Source organism: Astatotilapia calliptera, chromosome 3 (genome assembly GCF_964374335.1).
Source record: "Astatotilapia calliptera chromosome 3, fAstCal68.1, whole genome shotgun sequence".
Classification (NCBI taxonomy): Eukaryota; Metazoa; Chordata; class Actinopteri; order Cichliformes; family Cichlidae; genus Astatotilapia; species Astatotilapia calliptera.
In genome coordinates this window covers 1182539-1205230 of record NC_137424.1, presented here as the reverse complement: position 1 = coordinate 1205230, position 22692 = coordinate 1182539, and the positions used below count along the sequence as shown (strand labels likewise).

Sequence of the window (22692 nt, the reverse complement as noted above, 5' to 3'; positions counted from 1 at the left end):
TAGCTGGTGTTGGTGGGCAGGCTAGCAGTGCTAATTGTTAGCACTAGTTCTGCTGCTCTCCCTTTGTCTCTGTTATTGTTGGTCTTTAGTGAACAATAGAAAGTGTCTTCATGAGACTGTTGCCTAATGTTCAAATGTAGATAACACCACCTGCACCAACCTGTTACACAGCACAACCCTCTGGTGTAGCTTTGGCTGGAGCACATATTGGCAGCTCCAGTGACATCACCACTCCATGGTGACATCATCTCTACAGACTGTGGCTGTTACATATCCTCACCTGGTAATAATAAGACTGTCCTCAGCTGCACACAGCTCCAAGATGAACAAACTGAAGTAAATACAAATTAGAGTTACGATAGATTGAAATCTTGTAATCAGAGCTAATTCTTAGTGAAACTCTCACAACATCATATCATGATCCTGGGTTAGTGTCTCGGTCTCAGATCACAACATCAGCACAGGCTTGGCTTGGGTGAGGTATTGAGTGGTTCTTGTCCATGACAGCTGCAGGTACAGTGCCATCAGCCATGCTGCACCACATGTCTGCCCAGGAACATTAGTGTGGCTGAGTCTCATGTAAACATTGTGCTAAAGTGGTGGGAAAGTGGCTGCAAGCTGGCTGCACTGTGTCCAATACTCTCAGTATGATATCCACAAACCTCTGAGTGTCACAGAGTGGGCCTGTGCTCAGCTCACTGTGCCCCATTCAATTCTACTTGCATAGTTTTACAAGTAAAATTAAATATACAAGTTGCTCAATGATAAGTTATTGTAGTAACAACTAAGTCCATGGTTATTATTTGTTAATAGTAGCTTAAAGCTTCTGCACCAATCATGGAGCAGCAGGTTTAGAGCATGTGGATCTACAAAAGTAAGTCCCAGTAAGATGGGCTGAGCCTTACATACTAGAAGAAACATGTCATTCCCAGCAGATGAAGCGCCCTTTAAAGCAGGATCTCACTTTAAACCTAAAGAACTTGCTATGAGCATGCAGTGCATTCATGGTTATTATTCATACGATTGTGGGGAGCTAATAAAGTGCAACTATCACATTACATTTTATTATTAAATTGTTGTTAACAATCCCTTCACTTCTGCTTATCTAATTCATGGTTGCAGGATGGCTGACAGCTTCCATTAGGCAGGAGGTAATGTCCATTCTGGCCACAGTGCAACCCACAATGTGTAACTGACACTATTATATTGCATTATGTCACATTGTTACATCTTTTTAATAAATGATGACAGTCAGCTGAATTTGCTGCCCCCTTGGTGGAGGACATCAGGATCAGCAGCTGCTGCTCCATCACAAACACCACAGAAGAACAACAACACTGGATCAGATTATCTGGACGTGTTTGACAGGGACAGTGTTCATGTTCATGGACATCAGGACAAAAACAGACGATGGAAACCTGCCAGATTTGAGCTAAACTGCTCGTTTCCATGTGTAGTCCCTGGGAGGTCACATGACCAACAAAGACACACAAGCTGTGTCCCAAAACGTCGGCTGCATCCTCCGGAGGCCGCATTTGAAGGCCGATGACGTCACAGCCAGGCGACGAAGGCTGTCCCGATTCCTCGACTCCTTCAAATGCGTCCTTCATTCCCCCGAGTTTGAAGGATGGGTCGGGTGTGTCCTTCGTGGCCCACCATATCCCAGAATTCATAGCGCGGCCCAGCCAAATTTCAGCTGCCAACAATGGCGGCCGCTACTAAGTTTTAAAATTTAACGAGGGAGCACTACTTACTTACAATGAATTCCTTACACTATATAATTTTCCCGTCAGTGTTGGGGAATTCTCAATGGTGCTTGGTGCCATACCCTCAGGGACTTTAATGTTATATAAAAACACTGACAGCTCAATATCTGCCTCAGTCACTCTCCCTGATCCAGCTGAGTCAGCAGTGGGAAAAATCTGCTTTTCACAGGAACTTGGTAACAGCAATAAGAGAATACGTAGTTTATTCCAAGAAGATATCATGTCTCTCCCATATATAGAATATCTTACTGGAACCGACATGTTCCAGATATCACCTGGAAGACAGTCTGGATGATCCCATAAATATCTAATTGTGAACAAGGTGAAGGAAATCTCATATAAAATTCTTCATAAATGTGACCCAGCCAGTCACTATATGGTAACATTTAAAAGAGACATAAATACTAATTGAACTTTCTGTGGGGATCACCCAGAAACTGTGGCACATCTCTTTTGGTTCCTCTACACAGAGATTCTGGAAGAATTTAGCAGTTTTGTTATTGTCCATATTTTAAGGGAGTTTTCTTTACGATGGAAAATGTTTTATTCTTTTTCTTTAAGTTCCCCAGGAAGAATGATAAATGTTTTTTTATAAAATATTTGTTAATACTTTTAGCTATTTTATATCCATGAATGTAAGTTTATTAATAAAACACCATATTTCTGCCTTTTTATAAGGATATGAATTGTACATACAATCAATTTCAGACTCAACCAACAAAAAGCCTCTCAGAACAATATTTATATGTTGATTTTTTTCGCCTACTCATATCATCATTTTTTTACTCCTGGTTCTGTATGTTCATGTTCTGTTCTTTTGTAAACTTCATCTGTTTGTATATTGTATACTCATTGTGTTTCAATAAAGTTCGATTTAAAAAAAGGTACGTTCTAAACGAAGCTTCAGACGTCACTGATCACGTGACTCTGGCCAAACGAATCAAGCCTCGACACGGTGCTTCTGAAGCAGCGCGTTGATCTTTCTGACACACGCACCGGAGCGTCAGCTTCAAGCGGACCATCACTACGTCTCACATCTAAAGGTGTCAAGGTAACTTTGAACTGAGTTCAGTCAATCTGGAGTTTTTCCAAGTTTTCTGTTGCTCTCTGTGAGAGAAGAGCGTTAAAGGCGGGGCTCTCCAGAGTCCAGCAAAACAGGAAACCACAGCTGGGTGTGTGTAAGTGTGCAAACCAATAGAATGCATCGTGGCAAAAAATAAATAAAAGAATCGGTCGTACCCATGCTTCCCCGACGTCATGCCAGCGCATATTGGGAAATTCGTAGGCACCGATCGGTTTTCTATCAGCCATTTGCTGGGAGTAAGGGCGCCCTCTGTTTGCAGAATCACGATTTTTTGGCTTAGAATTGAGATCATGATTCTCTCATAACAATAAATAAACATAAAACAACAAATGTCTCACGTTTTGTTGTTGCAGCAAAATGTTGTACTGCTTGAAATTCCGTCTCCACCGTTGCTCGACGCTGCGTGTACAGAGCAGGTAGTGCAACAATAGAAAAATAGTTGTGGGACGGCACTGTGTAGCGTTTGTCTAGGGTGTTGATCATTTTCCTAAATCCCTCGTTTTGCACAGTGTTGATGGAGCCATATCTCTGGTCAGGTGATAAGTGATAGCCTCTGAAGGAAACTGTTTCCAGGGCCTACTCCGTGGATCGGCTTCCTCCGAGGCGTGGACGTCTATCAGCAGAGAATGTACCTTCACCTATCAGCAGAGAATGTCCCTTAGTCTGTAACACAGTCAAATATATTCTCAAGTAATATTCAAGCATGCCATTCAGCGTGTTAGTACGAGCTCGGGAGCAGCTTGGGAGAACAAGAAAACAGAGACTGCTTTAGATTGTCTTCCCAAAGTGACTCAACTTTATTCACAAGTACAACAGTTTATATAGAGGGACAAATTCATGAGACAGCAGATTATCAGTTTAAACCAGTACAGACCAAGATAAGGCAGCGTCTTCCTGCCCTTGGGTGAAGAAGCATCCTTTGTGTAGTGTATTAGTTCAGCTACAATTGTGATTATCTCAGCGACATATTTTCAAGGCACAAAACGAAGAGTTCTTACATTAGTGAAATCTGAAACAAACCATTTGGCCTTCAACAGGCGTCTAAAAGATTAAGAAACTAATGTAGCTGAGGGAGTGATCTCTGTGGTATTTCAACCTTGTACCAGCCTGTGATTCTCACACATCAATTCTTGGGTCAAAGAGAAAAATAACTAAAACAAAGGGGCCTTATTGAATGACAGAGTTTTCCTGCATAATGTCACTATAAAACAATATCCAGTAAATGCTACCATGGTACTAAAATACCTAACAGTTCCACTCTTTTTTTATTATTATTTTTAAAAAAAATAATAACTCAAATAGAAAGGAAAAATCACAAATGTAATAATATAATATAAAAAGCAAATCATAAAATGTAATAGTTCACAACCTAATGTTCAATATACACATCAGGAACATCATTGGTAACATCTGGCACATCCTCAGGATCAATTTGTGCTAATTGTAAATACATTGAAGTAGCTGTACTAGTAGCTATATGGGTTATCATTGAGAATGTGGCTTGCAGAAATGTGAACAGGGTTGCACTTTACAATACGAAATAGTAAATAAAAATCCTAAGGTTAATGCAGTAGATATGATTAATAACCTAAATATATAAAAAAGACAGTTCTTTAGTCGTCTCCTGGCCTGGTCCCAGGTTCGAGAGACACCGTATAAGCGTCGTGTGATGACAATGGGCATTTCATTTTCTCCATTATCAGGATGGAATGAGTCTATCTTTATCAGGTTAGACATTGTGTGGTACTCTAGGCTTTCTGTTCCTGCTGGATGTTCGAGTACCTTGAGGGCTTTCTGAGTCTTGGCTCTTTCAGGCGTTGTGTGTTAATCAGTGATTGTGTGTGTGTAGGTGTATTGAATCCGGGCGCTGGCTCGCCTGAGTCGTCATCTATAGGTGTATTGAATCCGGGCGCTGGCTCGCCTGAGTCGTCATCTACTTGATCCGACGCCTTAGGTGGTTTGGTGGGGCTGGTCTTAACCCTGCTGGCATGAATCCACTGAGGTTGTCCGTCTGTTAGGATGCTGGTTCTCGTCACTGCAAGTACAGTCTGGGGGCTGGAACACGCGGCCTCCCCGAGTGCCCTTGGTTTTAGCGACTGTACCAACACCGCATCTCCTGGTTTCCACGGATGGGTTGGATCTATGGAAGGGAGAGGCTGAGAGAGACAAACTTTCTGATAGTTATTATTCAGTGTTTCTACCAGGTTATGAACATAGTCAGACAATGCAGTGTCTATGTCCCCTTCCAATAGCGGCGCCCCTCTGGAGGCTGACCATGGTGTTGGAAACGGTCTTCCCATGATTATTTCAAATGGAGATAATTTGGTTGCTGCGGATGGAGTCATTCTAATCTCGCAGAGGATTTGAGGAAGTAGTTTGATCCAGGTCATTCCTGTTTCTATCATTGCTTTAGTCAGGCGATTTTTTATGGTCCTATTCATTCTTTCTACAACTCCTGAACTCTGAGGATGGTATGGCACATGATATTTCCAGTCTATTGCTAGAGTTTTAGCACACTTTTGAATTACTTCTGATGTGAATGAAGGTCCTCTATCACTGTTAATTTGGTGAGGTATTCCAAATCTGGGTATTATTTCATTGCACAACTTTTGACAGACTACTTCTGCAGTTTCTTTTGATGTTGGATAAGCTTCTACCCATTTACTAAATTGGTCCACTATTACCAGTAAGTACTTGATGCTTCCTTGTGCTGGCATGTGTGTAAAATCAATTTGTAATGTATGAAATGGGAAATCTGGTTGTGGTAAATGCTGATGTTTTGCTTTTGGTTTTCCTACATTAGTTCGTGCACATGTTAGACAGGTTGCTAATATGCGTTTTACTGCGTGTGATGTTTTCTTGATTACAAATCTTGATTTTATTGCTCCTATTACCCCTCTTTGTCCGACATGACTCACACCGTGAAAATGGCGGACAAGGATTGGCAGTAGTGAAGATGGGAGGGCAATCAAACCCTCAAGGTTTTTGTATAAGCCGTCTCTGTTATCTAAGGTACAATCATTACTTTCCCAGTAAGTGTAATCTAAGGCAGAGGCTTGCTCTTGTATAAATTTTAGGTCAACATTTGTGTCTAAATAGTCTGGGAGCGTGACAAGTGGCAGCTGTAAAGGCAAAGATAATACTTCCCTTCTGGGTGGTTGCTGTGAGGCAGCAGCTGCTTTCGCGGTTACGTCTGCAAGAGCATTTCCCACTGCTTCGTCTGTGTCAGCCGTGCTGTGCCCCTTCGTTTTAACAACTGCAATTGCCGATGGCAGCTGTATAGCCTGCAAAAGTCTTTGAACAAGGTCAGAATTAGCGATCGATTTTCCATCAGCAGATCTAAATCCTCTTTGTCTCCACAATGTGCCAAAGTCATGCACCACACCGAATGCATAACGGCTATCAGTGTAAATTGTTACCCGCTTATCCACATGTAACTCACAGGCGCGTATTAAAGCCATGAGCTCTGCTTTTTGTGCTGAGTGAAATGGTAATGAGTGAGCCTCTAGTATGATGTCAGGCAATGTCACCACCGAATAGCCACAAAGAAATAAGTTGTCATTTGGTTTTGAACAGGACCCGTCCACATAAACAATGACTGAGTCTGGGATTGGTGTCTGCTCTAAGTCTGGGCGTGGTGCTGTGGATTCCTGTATACGTGTCATACAATCATGAACGTCAGGGTCGTCTGAACCATCCTGTCGGTCAGAGGAACACAGCATACGAATAAGTAAGTGTGCTGGCGAATTGGGTGTGCTGCTTGCTTTTATAGTGAGATTTGCTGTTGAAGTCAGTGTAGCTTCATAACCTGAGTGACGTTGTGCGGTCATGTGTTGTGTAGTTATGTTTGCTAGAATGGTCGTGACCTGGTGCACTGAGAAAAAGGCGGAGCACAAATCCACCACAGTAAAATGTGTAGCTGTTGCTGGAATAGATGTCAGTATGCTGGGAACATCTGGAACCAGAGGTGGCAGAGGCATGATGACTGCATTAACTTGCCTTAAGTCTTGTGTGAAACGCCATACGCCAGGTTTGTTAGGCTTTGGCACAGGATTGACAGGAGTGTTATATGGAGATACTGTGGGCTTTATTACTCCAGCTGTCAATAAATCTCCTATGATGATGTCTAAGACTGCGGCTTTTTCGGCAGAAATGGGATGTTGCTTGACATATACTGGCTTGTTGTTTTTCAGCTGAGCATGATAAGGTGTTCAGTCAATAAATCCTACATCATTCTCACCTCTTGACCATAATGTCATGTTTTGATATTCAGCTGGCAATGTGACAGCAGAGATAGTACAGTGTATGGGGTAGGTTAGATCTATGTGTCGACATGGTGCAGTGATGTCATAGCCTATGTCTGAGTTATGTGACAAAACCACTGTTTGGCCTTCACTGGTGTGAGCAGTTATCATGTTGTTGAACAGTGTGAGAGAAACAAATATGTGGCTTCCAGGCATGGGGCTACCTGGTAACGGTGTTTGCACATGTTTTTGACACAGAGTGTGACGTGGGATACCAGTCAGATGGATATTGAGTTCATTCTCCGCTGAGGCGTCCAGCTGACACAGAGGCTGTTCCTTCTCCATGGTGTCGGTGCATAGGGCAGAGAAAACATAGCTGTTATCAGTATCTGCAAACATTTCACCCTTTGTGTTAAATGAAATACACAAGTTCATTTTTGCCATTAAATCTCTGCCTAATAGATTCACAGGCGAGTTTGGAATAATTATGAATGGATGATATGTAATTTCATCTGGTTTTGGGCCCCAGCGTGTTTTTAGAGAATGAGTTTTGGGGCATTGCACTAGAGTTCCGTTTATTCCCATGGTGTTGATGCACACAGAGGAAACAGGCCCACTATAGAATTTTCCAGACAGTGAACTTTTAGTGGCTCCACTGTCAACTAAAAAGGAATAAGTCTTTTCACCTATCTCTATATCTAACATGGGCAAGCTTTCTGTGTTACGGGACAATTGCAAATGCAGCATCGTGTGTAGTGCTTCACACTGTCCCTCATCATCACCTGGGCCTCCCTATTGTCGGTCCAGTCTTTCGTTATCATATGGGTGGGGATTAAAATGTGGATTATAAGGTTGCTGCCTAAGTGCAAAGGGGCCATTATTTTGATGTGATTCCTGTCTGCGTTGCCAGTTACCTTGTCTGTAAGAGCTCTGCTTACGCCTAGTGGCAGGAGCTGGTCCTGTGTTCTGTGGTTGAGATCTACCTGCTGCTGATTTGCATTCCGTCCTCCAGTGTCCTATTTTTCCACAATAAAAACATACGTCTCCACTCCTATCTCTCCTTCTGAAATCTCCCTGCTGCGCTTGTTGAGGGGGCGGGGCCCCTGCATACATCATTTTTTCACTTTCCTCTGAGCCTTCAACATCAAAATTCAACAACATCTTAACAGTTTTAGCCTTCGTGCTGTTGGGGAAAAGATCTGCACCAGCTTTTGTTTTGACAAGTGTGATAAAGTTCTTTATTTTCATGTCATAGAGATTATCAGTGGCAGTCAGCTTCAATAGTTGTGAACATTCTGGATGAATATTGTTTAAGAATGTTGTTATGAAAATCTGATCATTTCCTCCTTCAGGCATGCATGCCTCATTAGTCCAGCAGTGTGTGAAACGTTTCATAAACACTAGAATGGATTCATCTGGCTTTTGCTTACACATGGTTACTGCATTTAAATCAATTTTATCTCTAGACATTGTGAGCAGAAATCTCTTTAGATTTTGAAAAAAGGCTGTGATTTTGTCATCATTTATCCACAAAAACGAGGTGGTGTTGGCTGCTTGGTCATTTTTAGGGTCTAGTTCCTCTACTTCTTCAATAAGCTGAGATTCAGTCACACCTGGGATTCGTTGACATAATATATATCTATAGTCAGGCCCACCCAAGTGGTGGTATCTGGTACTTCTCTGTAATGCAGAAACAAAGGCTGTAGGATTTTGTAGAGGATCGGGAAGTTCTTTAATGGTTGCTGCTAACTCTGAAATTTTAGGGGGTTGAATGCAACACATGTCCCCTATTATCATGAACGGGAGGGAGGTGCTGACGTCATTAAATTGTGATCCCTGCTTTTCTTTATAACGGGTGTTTTTGTGGGGGCCCTCTTGAGTTTTTTCCTCTTTTTTCTGCTTTAAGTAGTTCCTTATTAAATTTCTGGTGTTAGTTATTGCTTTTGGCACAGTTAAACCATTCGCTACTCTAGTGTGGCGCTGAACATGATTATCTATGACAGAAACGGCTTCCTGCAGTTCGGCTTCCGTACGTTCAGTTAAAGGATCTTTCATGATTTCCTCACACTCTGTCATTAACTGTTTTGTTTGCTTTTTATGTTCCTGTAACTCTCTTTCTCGTTCAGTGTATTCTCGTTCCTGTCTTTGATCTAAGTTAAACCAGTCATCTTCTTCTGATTTAGGTGTCATTTCAGTGCCTTCCTCACTCTTTTGGGATTCTGCTGTTAAATCAGGATATACGCGCTGATGACGTGCAGCCGCCGCAGCAGCTATTAATTCTGTTTTTTCATCATAAGGCGGCGGAGCCGTAGGTTGAACGGATGGGCATATAAGGCTAGTTTTTTCTGCAGTGGATTTACTAGAGCCTACACTGGCTTGATTTAAAGCATTTACGTCTGGCTCGGGTCCTTTTTTCCATAGTGGTAGCATGCGATTGGTCACATCACGACATTCTATCATATATTTTTTACAGGACTTTTTAATCAGCCTACTTTTCTTATCACAAATAGTATTTAACATTTCTACTGACCTGTTTTCTGGCAATAATCGTTCGGGATAGGGCTCCGGAAATACATTAGGATGCATTAAAGTTATAGTTCTTAAGTTCGAGACGAAATCAGTCACGTAAGCACTTCCGCATGTTCTGGATACGTAATCATGGAAGTCTTCATTGATTCGCGAGCGTGGGTTAAACGTAACCGGAAGTGGGAGTCGTACTGAGCCGCTATTTGTGATTTTATATTTTATTTTTTTTGGTTTTACAGTTAATTTTGAGTTTTTATCGGACCCGTCTAAGGTCTTTGAATTATTCTGACCCATGGTCAGTGATTTCCAGAGGGGTTTAGACGCTTTGAAGGATTTAAGTTAGTTTCTATTTTTGCTGTGGCATACCTGAGGTTACTTGATTTTTTGCTAGCAATTTTATGTTTTTAGTGAGCAACTTCTCACTTTTTAACGAGCAACTTCTCGTTTTATGACCCCAGGCAACTTCCTGTGTCCTTTCTGCTGGTGAGCAACTTCTTAGTTTATGACAGCAGGCAACTTCCTGTGTCCTTTCTGCTTTTATTTTACAAAACAACAGGCAACTTCCTGTGTTTCTATGTGGGCCACTAAATAAGGCTCCTCAGTGTATCCCACTTGTTACTATGTGGGCCACTGAAGAAGGCCTCGTCAGCGTATCCCGTTTCTATGTGGATCACTGAGAAAGGCATAACACAGTCTTATTAAAATAAAAAGACAAGTGCCTACCTTCGTCAGGATCCCACTTCTCGACACCAAAATTGAAGGAAACTGTTTCCAGGGCCTACTCCGTGGATCGACTTCCTTCGAGGCGTGGACGTCTATCAGCAGAGAATGTACCTTCACCTATCAGCAGAGAATGTCCCTTAGTCTGTAACACAGTCAAATATATTCTCAAGTAATATTCAAGCATGCCATTCAGCGTGTTAGTACGAGCTCGGGAGCAGCTTGGGAGAACAAGAAAACAGAGACTGCTTTAGATTGTCTTCCCAAAGTGACTCAACTTTATTCACAAGTACAACAGTTTATATAGAGGGACAAATTCATGAGACAGCAGATTATCAGTTTAAACCAGTACAGACCAAGATAAGGCAGCGTCTTCCTGCCCTTGGGTGAAGAAGCATCCTTTGTGTAGTGTATTAGTTCAGCTACAATTGTGATTATCTCAGCGACATATTTTCAAGGCACAAAACGAAGAGTTCTTACATTAGTGAAATCTGAAACAAACCATTTGGCCTTCAACAGGCGTCTAAAAGATTAAGAAACTAATGTAGCTGAGGGAGTGATCTCTGTGGTATTTCAACCTTGTACCAGCCTGTGATTCTCACACATCAATTCTTGGGTCAAAGAGAAAAATAACTAAAACAAAGGGGCCTTATTGAATGACAGAGTTTTCCTGCATAATGTCACTATAAAACAATATCCAGTAAATGCTACCATGGTACTAAAATACCTAACAGCCTCCGTAATGTCTTTGTGCCTGCGGGAGTTCGACGTGTATAGGGAAGCGCTGTATAAGTTTCCCGTTATTGATGTTTGGGTGGTTGACCGGGACAGATTGTCTCCTGTCACTTTCTCATCATCCCTGATGTGCTCTCCGTTGTTTTTTCCCTGCTAATTTTAGCATCACACGGCACAGCTTCTGTATCACGTGGTATAAGGCTCCGCCCTTGTCATTTGTTGAGCAGGAAGAGTGAGCGCTTGTGTGGCGGAGGTGTGGTCTGGGGCGCGGCTGCAGGGGAGGAGTGGTGCAGTGAGCTCAACGGGGCGGTGCTGGTAAGAACAACTGATGGTGATTTGGACTGATGGTGGTTTTCCTTCTGTTTATACAGTGAGGCGGAGAGGAGCGGGGGAGAGAGGATGCTGGGAAAACCGACCACTGTCAGACTGTGTTCTGTTTGTGATTCTGTGGACACTCTCAATAAACGCGGGATCTGATGATAACGACCTGTGTGTGGGTGTATCTGTGCCTAGCGTGTGTCACAGCTTGTTTTCATGCAGAGTACGTCCCGGATCAAAATGTGAAGTTTTACAAATCACCACTTCTTTAGTGAATATCATTTCAGTCTCAGACAACCTCGTTTCTCTTACAGAGGTTGAATGCACCTTCTGCGGATGGCGGTACCACACAGTGTGCGTGGACTTCCCCTGCACAGAAGGCAACTACAAATGCTGTGAATGCTAAATAAACAGAAACAAATGATCCCTGTTGTCTTTGCTTGATGATTGGTTTGAGTCTTGACAATCCACATTGCTGGGGTTGCATCTTTCAATGCCAGCAATGGCAGGTATCAGTGCTCAAAGCTTTTGTGTTTGTTTCCAACAAGTTGCCCACCTCGGGAAACAAAAATGTGTTCTTTTACTTGTCAGATGAACATATGAGACACTTTGACTCTTCAGTGCAGTGTGGAGCCTAACAAAGATCTGTTTTGTGTCCCAGCTGATCAGCAGGAGGAGGAGAGTCTGACGGAGCAGCAGAGGAACATTTTCAGCTACTTGGACTCAGCTCAGCCACTACAGAGGAAACAATGAGCTCAACACAGAAGGTGACAGACAGAGCAGGACCATATGACCAAAGATATTTATCACCATATACATTTGAACATTTGCCATAACGATGTAGCTGACGATAGAATTGACACCAGACAAAATACTTTACAGCTGCACAACTTTATTAAAAAGCCATCAATGTATTTTCACTGAAACAAGCAGCTGTTGTTTATGTGCATTAAAGTTATATAAAAATGTAACAGTGCAAATGCAAATTCCTCGCTGACAGTTTAACCAAAAGGCGTTTCCAGTGGAAACTGGCCGACACATCCTGAGCATAACCATGTATAATATCCACTAAACTTCAGAAGAGGTTATACAGTCGTGGCCAAAAGGTTTGAGAATTGCATAAATATTGGAACCTGGAGAAGTTGCTGCTTAAGTTTTTATAATAGCATTTTGCCTGCACTCCAGAATGTTATGAGGAGTGATCAGATGAACTGCATCGTCCTTCTTTGCCATGAAAACGAACTTAATCCCCAAAAAGCCTTACCACTGCATTTCATTGCTGTCATCAAAGGACCTGCTGAGACCATTTCAGTGATCGTCTTCTTAACTCAGGTGAGAATGTTGGCGAGCACGAGGCTGGAGATCATCATGGCTGTATCCCGATTCAGGTTCTGCAGCTTTAAAGTCCTCAAGGGCCGCGTACTCAAAGACCGCTAAGGCCGAAGTGCGAGGCTCGTAGGCTCGTGAAATGGGACGTCTAGCCTCCGTCGCGCTGCCCAGGTTGCCTAGCAACCATGATACTAACAGCTGGAAACGTTTCATACAGCTTTGTTTGACAGAAATGAAGGAGAACATATTTAGTTCATTTGTTTCTACATGAGCTCTGTGTGATTTGATGAGTATCTGAGGCTGAGACCACAGGACTGTGAAACATGATTGTTGGGCTTCATTTCTGTGCTGAACAGTCGTTTAAGATTAGCTGTAAATAACAATTAGCTGATGTTGTTCATGAGACTAAAGTCATCTCACTGTGGTAATGTAAATATAATATGGCCAATATTATAGTTATTATATTAATCACTTCACTCACAGACAAGTATCTGTGACAGTGTGTATACAGATGTATCATATATAAGAGACAAATTTTGTTCCTTCAGTATGTTGGCATTATTACATTTGGCTCAGTGCTTACATATATGTGTAAAAAGCAAATGTAGGAGCTGTGATAACTGTGTCTGATAGAATGAAGAGTAGACTGATATATGAAATATTCCTTTATTGGGTGAGAAAATCAGACCATGTCATAACTGCTTTAAGTCACACAGAATAGATATCAGAGCCTTAAACAGGCTGACTTCTGCTAAATGGGTCAAACTGGGCAGAAAGTCTACAAACACATAACATCCTTATAGAATATGATGTAACACTATAGATCAACTTAGCTCAGAATATATAAAGCATATAAACAGTTACAGCAATATGATGCAACAAACACAGCAGCTACTGATCCAAAATACTCAAAGCTTCATAGAACTGAAACCAACATTTATTTTTAGCTCCATTCTGCTGCTGATACAGACTTTAGGTTTCTGAACATTAAACTTGTTGCTGCCTTTCATAGTGTGTAACTTGAAGGCCCTGAGTACTCTGAGTACTTTCTCCCACACTGGAAACACTGGGATGATCACATTATGTGAACATTACCTAATAAGACTGATTCAGCACAGACAGTTATGTTAAACTTTCCTAGCAGTCCTTCACAAACAGGGAACAGTCTGTCTATTCTCTCCATCTGTCAGCTGCTGCTGGCTCTTCCTCCTCCTCTTCCTCACACACTGCTGAGTTTGTCCTGGTGGATCATCAGGGCTGCAAAGCCTCACAGATGATGTGCAGCAGTGGGTCCCTCAGTCTGTCCTCACTCTGGACACTTGCAGTCGTCACACATGGAAATCAAATGTGTGATAAGCTGCAGGATTCAAACACAAGTGTTTCTTGCAGTGGGGCAAAAAAGTATTTAGTCAGCCACCGATTGTGCAAGTTCCCCCACCTAAAATGATGACAGAGGTCAGTAATTTGCACCAGAGGTACACTTCAACTGTGAGAGACAGAATGTGAAAAAAAATCCATGAATCCACATGGTAGGATTTGTAAAGAATTTATACGTAAATCAGGGTGGAAAATAAGTATTTGGTCAATAACAAAAATACAACTCAATACTTTGTAACATAACCTTTGTTGGCAATAAGAGGTCAAACGTTTACTATAGGTCTTTACCAGGTTTGCACACACAGTAGCTGGTATTTTGGCCCATTCCTCCATGCAGATCTTCTCGAGAGCAGTGATGTTTTGGGGCTGTCGCCGAGCAACACGGACTTTCAACTCCCGCCACAGATTTTCTATGGGGTTGAGGTCTGGAGACTGGCTAGGCCACTCCAGGACTATCAAATGCTTCTTACGGAGCCACTCCTTTGTTGCCCGGGCGGTGTGTTTTGGATCATTGTCATGTTGGAAGACCCAGCCGCGTTTCATCTTCAAAGTTCTCACTGATGGAAGGAGGTTTTGGCTCAAAATCTCATACATGGCCCCATTCATTCTGTCCTTAACACGGATCAGTCGTCCTGTCCCCTTGGCAGAAAAACAGCCCCATAGCATGATGTTCCCACCCCCATGCTTCACAGTAGGTATGGTGTTCTTGGGATGCAACTCAGTATTCTTCGTCCTCCAAACACGACGAGTTGAGTTTATACCAAAAAGTTCTACTTTGGTTTCATCTGATCACATGACATTCTCCCAATCCTCTGCTGTGTCATCCATGTGCTCTCTGGCAAACTTCAGACGGGCCTGGACATGCACTGGCTTCAGCAGCGGAACACGTCTGGCACTGCGGGATTTGATTCCCTGCCGTTGTAGTGTGTTACTGATGGTGACCTTTGTTACTTTGGTCCCAGCTCTCTGCAGGTCATTCACCAGGTCCCCCCGTGTGGTTCTGGGATCTTTGCTCACCGTTCTCATGATCATTTTGACCCCACGGGATGAGATCTTGCGTGGAGCCCCAGATCGAGGGAGATTATCAGTGGTCTTGTATGTCTTCCATTTTCTGATGATTGCTCCCACAGTTGATTTTTTCACACCAAGCTGCTTGCCTATTGTAGATTCACTCTTCCCAGTCTGGTGCAGGTCTACAATACTTTTCCTGGTGTCCTTCGAAAGCTCTTTGGTCTTGGCCATGGCGGAGTTTGGAGTCTGACTGTTTGAGGCTGTGGACAGGTGTCTTTTATACAGATGATGAGTTCAAACAGGTGCCATTCATACAGGTAACGAGTGGGTGACAGAAAAGCGTCTTACAGAAGACGTTACAGCTCTGTGAGAGCCAGAGATTTTCCATGTTTGAGGTGACCAAATACTTATTTTCCACCCTGATTTACGAATAAATCCTTTACAAATCCTACCATGTGGATTCATGGATTTTTTTTCACATTCTGTCTCTCACAGTTGAAGTGTACCTCTGGTGCAAATTACTGACCTCTGTCATCATTTTAGGTGGGGGAACTTGCACAATCGGTGGCTGACTAAATACTTTTTTGCCCCACTGTATAAACACATGTTCATACTTTTATTCCACAATCAGAGAGAAAGAAACAGAGAGAGAGGTGACAGTCTCAGGTGTACACACTGCTACACAACAGCACCAGAGAAGCAGGATTTAGTGTTTGTGTTATTACGAGTGTAAACAAGAAGAGTTCCAGATGGTGCAGTGGACACATGTGTGACTGCTGTGATTAAAGCATCTTTCTTTCAGCTTAACGAGTGAACCGTCAGCTCGTTCAAACACACGTTAAAGTGCGTTTGGCTCGACACCACCGAACAGAGGCTGCAATATAACACAGCTAACATTAACAGTGCAGTGAATCCTGCTTGTGCCGTGATATTCAGGACTGCAAACCGAGCAGCATCACTGACTTTCAGCTTGTTGTGTTTGTGGATATATGACTGACTTTAATTATCCACAAAATCATCACATTCTCTGTCAGATTAAGGTCGACTATTGAACGGCGTATATTTTAAAGGCTAAAATATTCTATGGCTTACTTGTAGTTCTAAAGAAAGCAATTCTGTTAAACACACCACATTTATTCTGCTCAGCTGCAGTATCCAGATGAAATACATCATCATATTACACAGTTTTCAACAAGCTGCAATTTAGTAAATGCTCGAGTTAAAAGTAACGTTTTGTAAAACTGTTACATTTAGAGCAACTTTTAAGTGGAATAAGTTGCCTTAAAAAATTAGAGAATTATTCAAAACTTCAATGAACACTTAAAAGCCGATTTACAGAGCTTTTAGTTGTTGTAACTATTGTAAGACATGATTTGTTTTTGAAATTTGTGTAATGTGCCTCAATGTTATTGATATTATTATTATTATTATTATTATTGATTGCTTATATTTGAACAATTGTGAAACCTCACTGTGGATGTAAGAGTGAAATTATGTGGATATCTTGAATCCACTTTATTGTGTAATATTTTATGTGAGTATTTGACGGAAGACGAGCAACATCTGTTGTGGAAGCTAACGGGGTTCCTTTAGAATAAACAAACATAGGATTTATTATCACTGAATAATTCTGTATAAATCTATACAAATTATAGAAATATGTAATAGGAAACAACAAAATAATCTAAATTATAAAATAATGTGTGTGTGTGTGTGTGTGTGTGTGTGTGGGCATGATTTTAGTGTTTGAACAGTCATGAATTATCTTTAACAGCAGGTTGGATGTAATGTGTTAGAACTACCAGCAGGTGGGGATAAGAGACCTTTAAGGTGTTTGGTGCCACGCTCCACCTTCAGGTTTAAAACTAGTGTTAATGGAGTTTGAAGGTTGAGTTTGTTCCACGACTGCATTTCACTCACTGCCTCTGTTTGTATCTGTGTCACTGCAGGACCAACATGGAGCCAGAAGTCAGCGCTCTCAGGAGGCCGACAAACCTCACAGAAGAAAGGGAGAGAAAAAACACACCTGTGACGAGTGTGGGAAGGCTTTTACTGTGAGGGCTTCACTAAAACAGCATCAGGTCATCCACACTGGAGAGAGACCGTTCAGCTGTGACTTGTGTGGAAAGTATTTTTCCAGGAAGGGTTCCCTAAAAAAACACCAACTCATCCACAGTGGAGTTAAAGCGTACAGCTGTGATCAGTGTGGCAGAGCTTTTACTCACAGTAGCCACTTACAGAAGCATCTAGTTACCCACTCTGGAATTAAGCCATACAGCTGTGACGAGTGTGGGAAGGGTTTTACTGTGAGGGCTTCACTAAAACGGCATCAGGTCATCCACACTGGAGAGAGACCGTTCAGCTGTGACTTGTGTGGAAAGTCTTTTTCCTTGGAGGGTTCCCTAAAACAACACCAGCTCATCCACAGTGGAGTTAAAGCGTACAGCTGTGATCAGTGTGGCAGAGCTTTTACTCAAAGTAGCAGCTTACAGAGTCATCTAGTTACCCACTCTGGAATTAAGCCATACAGCTGTGACATCTGTGGAAAAACTTTCAGCCAGAGAGAGAGCCGAAATACACACCTACGCATTCACACCAGACATGATGTGTACTGCTGTGAACAGTGTGGCAAAGAGTTTACTCAAAGTAGCAGCTTACAGAAGCATCTAGTTACCCACTCTGGAATTAAGCCATACAGCTGTGACGAGTGTGGGATGGAGTTTACTCTGAAGGCTTCACTAAAACAGCATCAGGTCATCCACACTGGAGAGAGACCGTTCAGCTGTGACTTGTGTGGAAAGTCTTTTTCCTCGAAGGGTTCCCTAAAACAACACCAACTCATCCACAGTGGAGTTAAAGCGTACAGCTGTGATCAGTGTGGCAGAGCTTTTACTCACAGTAGCAGCTTACAGAAGCATCTAGTTACCCACTTTGGAATTAAGCCATACAGCTGTGATCAGTGTGGGATGGAGTTTACTCTGAAGGCTTCACTAAAACAGCATCAGGTCATCCACACTGGAGAGAGACCGTTCAGCTGTGACTTGTGTGGAAAGTCTTTTTCCTCGAAGGGTTCCCTAAAACAACACCAACTCATCCACAGTGGAGTTAAAGCGTACAGCTGTGATCAGTGTGGCAGAGCTTTTACTCGCAGTAGCAGCTCACAGAAGCATCTAGTTACCCACTCTGGAATTAAGCCATACAGCTGTGACATCTGTGGAAAAACTTTCAGCCGGAGAGGGAGCCGAAATACACACCTGCGCATTCACACCAGACATGATGTGTACTGCTGTGAACAGTGTGGCAAATACTTTACAACAGACGCACACTTACAACAACACATGTTTACCCACACTGAGGAAAGACCTTATCAATGTGACCTGTGTGAGAAGACTTTTAAAGCTCCACATGACCTGAGACGACACCAACAGATCCACACCAGAAAGAGACTCTACAAGTGCAGCTACTGTGAGGTATGTATTTATATTGTTATCTTGTCATTTTAGCCTGACTGTTTGGAACAACTCTGCTCATTAAACTGTGTTAGCATGTTAGCAATTCTACTGCATGGAAAAGCAGCTCTGAGTGATTATTCAGATTTTCCTTTCAGTTATGATTTTAGTATTACTGTAGTATTATGGTGGTAGTATTGTAGTTATTGCAGCCCAGTAAACTGAGTGTGTTAACTGAAACAGTCAAACGTAGTTGGACGTCTGCAGAGATGCTCTTTATTTCAGGCGACGTTCAGGATACAAATGTTGAAGGACTGACTTACACTGTCTTTGTGTCTTTGTTTAGAAGCAGAGCGACACAGATGGATCCAGTTCTCAACCCTGTCATCACTGTGGTGGTGGGAAAGACTTTCATTGTGACTGTTAGGTTTTGTATTGTTGATCGTCATTTATGCTTAGAAATATTTACTTATATATGCTTAGAGTTTTGTAATTAGTTGTAGATTGGTAGAGGTTTTGATCCTTGATAGTCTGCAAACTTTGTGTGTATTAGACAGCACTCTGGGAGCATGGGAAGAGGTCGTACCTTGTCTTATTGTTTTATGGTAGGATTAACGTAGTTACGTCTGTTCTAGTCTAAGTGCTCTTTGTTTAGATGAACTGCAGGACTTCCTTACCGTGTTATCTAGGGTGAACCATTTAGGGTGAGGGGGGGGGTCTACCCTCTTCCTGACCAAGGATGTTTGTTGTGTGCTTTCATGTATATGACCCTTTGATCAGCAGTAACACACACACACACACCCACCACACACACACACGGTACTCTTTGTGTGTATGTAGACGTCATATGTTAATGAACCTATGCATATTCATGTAACCTCAATAAAAGAACAGTGGTACGGGAGAGCGGGCGAGAGCAACTGGGGTCAAGCGAAGGAACGGCGCCTGTCCGGTTCTCTCCCGTGCACGAGAAACATGAAGAACTTTGCCTACTCGTGTCTTGCTTTGCTGTGTAATTATATTGTCTTCAACGTTCCAGCGGATGGGTTCAAGCTACAAACCTATCATTAATTGGTCCTTCGAGAGCCGGAGCCCTGGAATCGACATTCACAGAGGGGAGGAGAGGCACGCTGGAAGACTGACGTCAGCCAGGAAGTTCCTGTGGATTCGCTGTCTGTCTTTTCTCCTCGATGAATGACGATCGGCGGGATTCGAGGCTGATATTACATGCTAAGCAACGCCGAGTAAGTTTAAAGAGCCCGACTCTATAACCGTGTGGTTGTGCAGTCTCTGTGTGAGGCGTTGAGAAGTTCGCTACTTTGAGCGATAAGTGAGTTCCTCGCTACTTTGTGCAGCGAGAGGTGAGTTCTCCGCCATTTGTGGGGCGTTGAGAAGTTCCGCGGGTCCAGACTGTGCTGGACGATAGGCCTATTTTGTGTTGTTGTCGTTGTTGTTGTTGTTGTGTGAGTGTGTGCGGAGCAGAACACGTGGTCTGTGACACCGACTGTTGTTGTTATCATGGGTTTCTAAGCAACCAAGAGTGAGTCGGAGGGAGACAGACTTTATGCTGGACTTTGCTCCTGGCAGCGCAAAGTATTTTAAAAAAAAAAAGAGAGAGCGACGGCTCCTTTCGCTGCACGGGTTCACGCGAGCGCGGTCGCGCGGGTTTCACGCGGACCTGAGCTGTGCGGTTAATCGCAGGCTTATAAATGGAAGAGATTCAAATGTTAGAAGTTTTCAGAAAACACAGCAGCCTTGAGGAGCGTGTGGAGAAGGCCAGCCCACATCAGCAGCACTTAAGATATGCTCTGGTGAATGGCTTTCCCCAACCCCCTTGCTGACACAAAATGTTAACTCTTTAGCTTGCCCTGATCGACAACAGCCTGTGTGCCAGACCATAGATTTAATTGAGGTGGATAGTTGTTAAAAGTAATCTGCATTAAGCTTGTGGTTGCTCAAGTTCAGTACAATGACATATGAGGTGAAGTGATATAGGCAAATATTTAAACTAATGAAGTGCATAGAGGCACTTAATCTGTGTGGAAGACTGTCGTCTTATTATGAGCCATTGTTGAGATATAGAGCACACCTGTGAAAACAACTAATATGCTGAACCCTTTATGAAACATTTAAAGATACATGATGGAGAAGCTGTGTTGAATATGAAAGTGCAAGTCTTTGCCACTGTGGGCAAAGCATGCAACTACTGTGTGAGGTTGCGTTGCGGTCTCTTCTGAGCTGATGAGCAAGCTACACATTATCAGATCGAGAGCTGTCTGAGAACTCCTCAAAGAGAGGGAAACGGAACTATGATAACTGATAACTGGAGTGTGCAGCATTTCCGTGAGCAGTTTCCCTGCATCTTGACTCGAGTGTTCATAGCATCAGCATCATGTTTTTGTTTATTTGTTTTGTTGGGTTAAAAATAATTAAATAAACTTGTGATCATATTTATGGATCACCATGGTACATATCATCAGCCATGTGATTTATTTATGCAGATGACAAAGTGAGTGTGAATGCGTCTGACATCACAGTGTTTTTGTGCGCTGTGTGAAAGTAATTGCCTTTGATTGTGAGAGCGGTGATTCTGCAGGTCACCAGCTATTGTAAAGAAAAAAAGCAACAAAAGAGTGAAAAAGAGACAAAATTTATATTGTAGATGAAAAATAATTATAGGAAAAAGGTTTTGTGTTGATCAGCCAAAAACATCTACAATCTCATTTTCTGCTTTTAAGAAAGGACTGTTCACAAAAACAGAGAGAGAGAGAGATGTGTGTTGATTAAGCAGTGATGATTATAATGAACATGTCTTAGTTTGTCACTTGCAGGTGAAAAGCAGACCTGAATCAATTTTCCACATGCAGCGGTCGGAAGAAAGTTATAGTTTAACATCATTGGAAACGTTCAGGCCAAGTTTTTGGCTGACTTATTTACAGCACCATGTGTCTCTCAACCTCACAAGCGAGCTCTCACTCCTCCCTGAAGACAAGGAATGCAGCTCCAAAGAGCAATAACATGGCAGATAAAGAGATAGCAGCAAAGTCCTGAGCAAAGAGTCCCAGCAAGAAGCAGCAGTATGGACAAACAGCATCAGAGAAGAAGAGCAAACCCACGCCATCCAGCCGGCCGAGTTCTTCTCGGTTCACCGCATGGACAGGACACGGGACTCGGGGAAGTCAAGGGGAGGCGGCGTGTGTTTAATGGTGAACAACAACTGGTGCAACAGTGCAAACGTTGTTCCTCTCACACGCTCCTGCACACCAAATCTGGAACTACTGTCCATCATGTGTCGTCCTTTTTATCTACCTCGGGAATTTACATCGGTCATTGTAAGTGCCGTTTATATTCCACCACAAGCGGACACGGTCACCGCCTTATGCGAGCTGCATGAGGCACTCACACAGCACCAGACACAACACCGGGACGCTGCGCTTATTGTGACGGGGGACTTTAATAGCGCCAACCTCAAACGCGCAGCGCCGAACTTTTATCAACACATCACCTGCCCCACCAGGGGTGAAAGGACACTGGACCAATGCTACACTACGGTCAAGGACGGCTACAAGGCACAATCCCGCCCCCCGTTTGGCAAATCTGATCACGCCGCCATCTTCCTCATGCCAAAATACAAACAAAGGCTGAAACAGGAAGTTCCGGTTCAGAGGAAGGTCGCGCGCTGGACGGATCAATCGGTGGCCGCGTTACAGGACGCACTCGATGACGCAGACTGGGGCATGTTCAGAAACAGCTCCGACGATGACGTCAACGTGTTTATGGAAGCGGTTGTGGGATTCATCGGGAAACTAGCGGATGATACCGTGGAGACAATGACTATCACAACGTTTCCCAACCAGAAGCCGTGGGTGGATAAAACCATCCGCGACGCTCTGAGATCCCGCACCGCTGCCTACAACACGGGACTCACGACGGGGGACATGGACCCGTACAAAGCCGCGTCATATAACGTGCGGAGGGCGGTGAAAGAGGCGAAGCAGCGCTACGGGAGGAAACTAGAGTCACAACTCCAACAGAGTGACTCTAGGAGCCTGTGGCGGGGACTAAGGACAATAACGGACTATAAAGCACCAACAACCGGTATGACGAACGCGGCCGTGACTCTGGCAGACGAG

The 22692-nt window shown here is 43.1% G+C and overlaps 1 protein-coding gene and 1 long non-coding RNA gene across 4 annotated transcripts; one reads left to right on the top strand and one right to left on the bottom strand.

The window, feature by feature from the left end:
* Positions 1–1345: 1345 nt before the first annotated feature.
* Positions 1346–21535, top strand: LOC113011836 (uncharacterized). Of its 3 annotated transcripts, none has more exons than XM_080296292.1 (4): positions 1346–2817; positions 12055–12160; positions 17060–18580; positions 18906–21535. In XM_080296292.1, the coding sequence occupies exons 2-4, from the start codon at positions 12143–12145 to the stop codon at positions 18984–18986; spliced, it is 1620 nt and encodes a 539-aa protein (XP_080152418.1). In that variant the 5' UTR covers positions 1346–2817; positions 12055–12142; the 3' UTR covers positions 18987–21535. The 3 variants fall into 3 exon arrangements, with proteins under 3 accessions (XP_080152418.1, XP_080152412.1, XP_080152417.1); XM_080296286.1 differs by having other exon boundaries at positions 11708–12160; XM_080296291.1 differs by lacking the exon at positions 1346–2817 and adding an exon at positions 11404–11616 and having other exon boundaries at positions 11708–12160.
* On the bottom strand, positions 3618–10358 carry LOC145423606 (uncharacterized). The gene is made up of 2 exons (XR_013904662.1): positions 7319–10358; positions 3618–6144 (listed from the first exon to the last, which is right to left on the bottom strand). It is a non-coding gene; the product is annotated as an uncharacterized LOC145423606 (long non-coding RNA).
* Positions 21536–22692: the final 1157 nt, after the last annotated feature.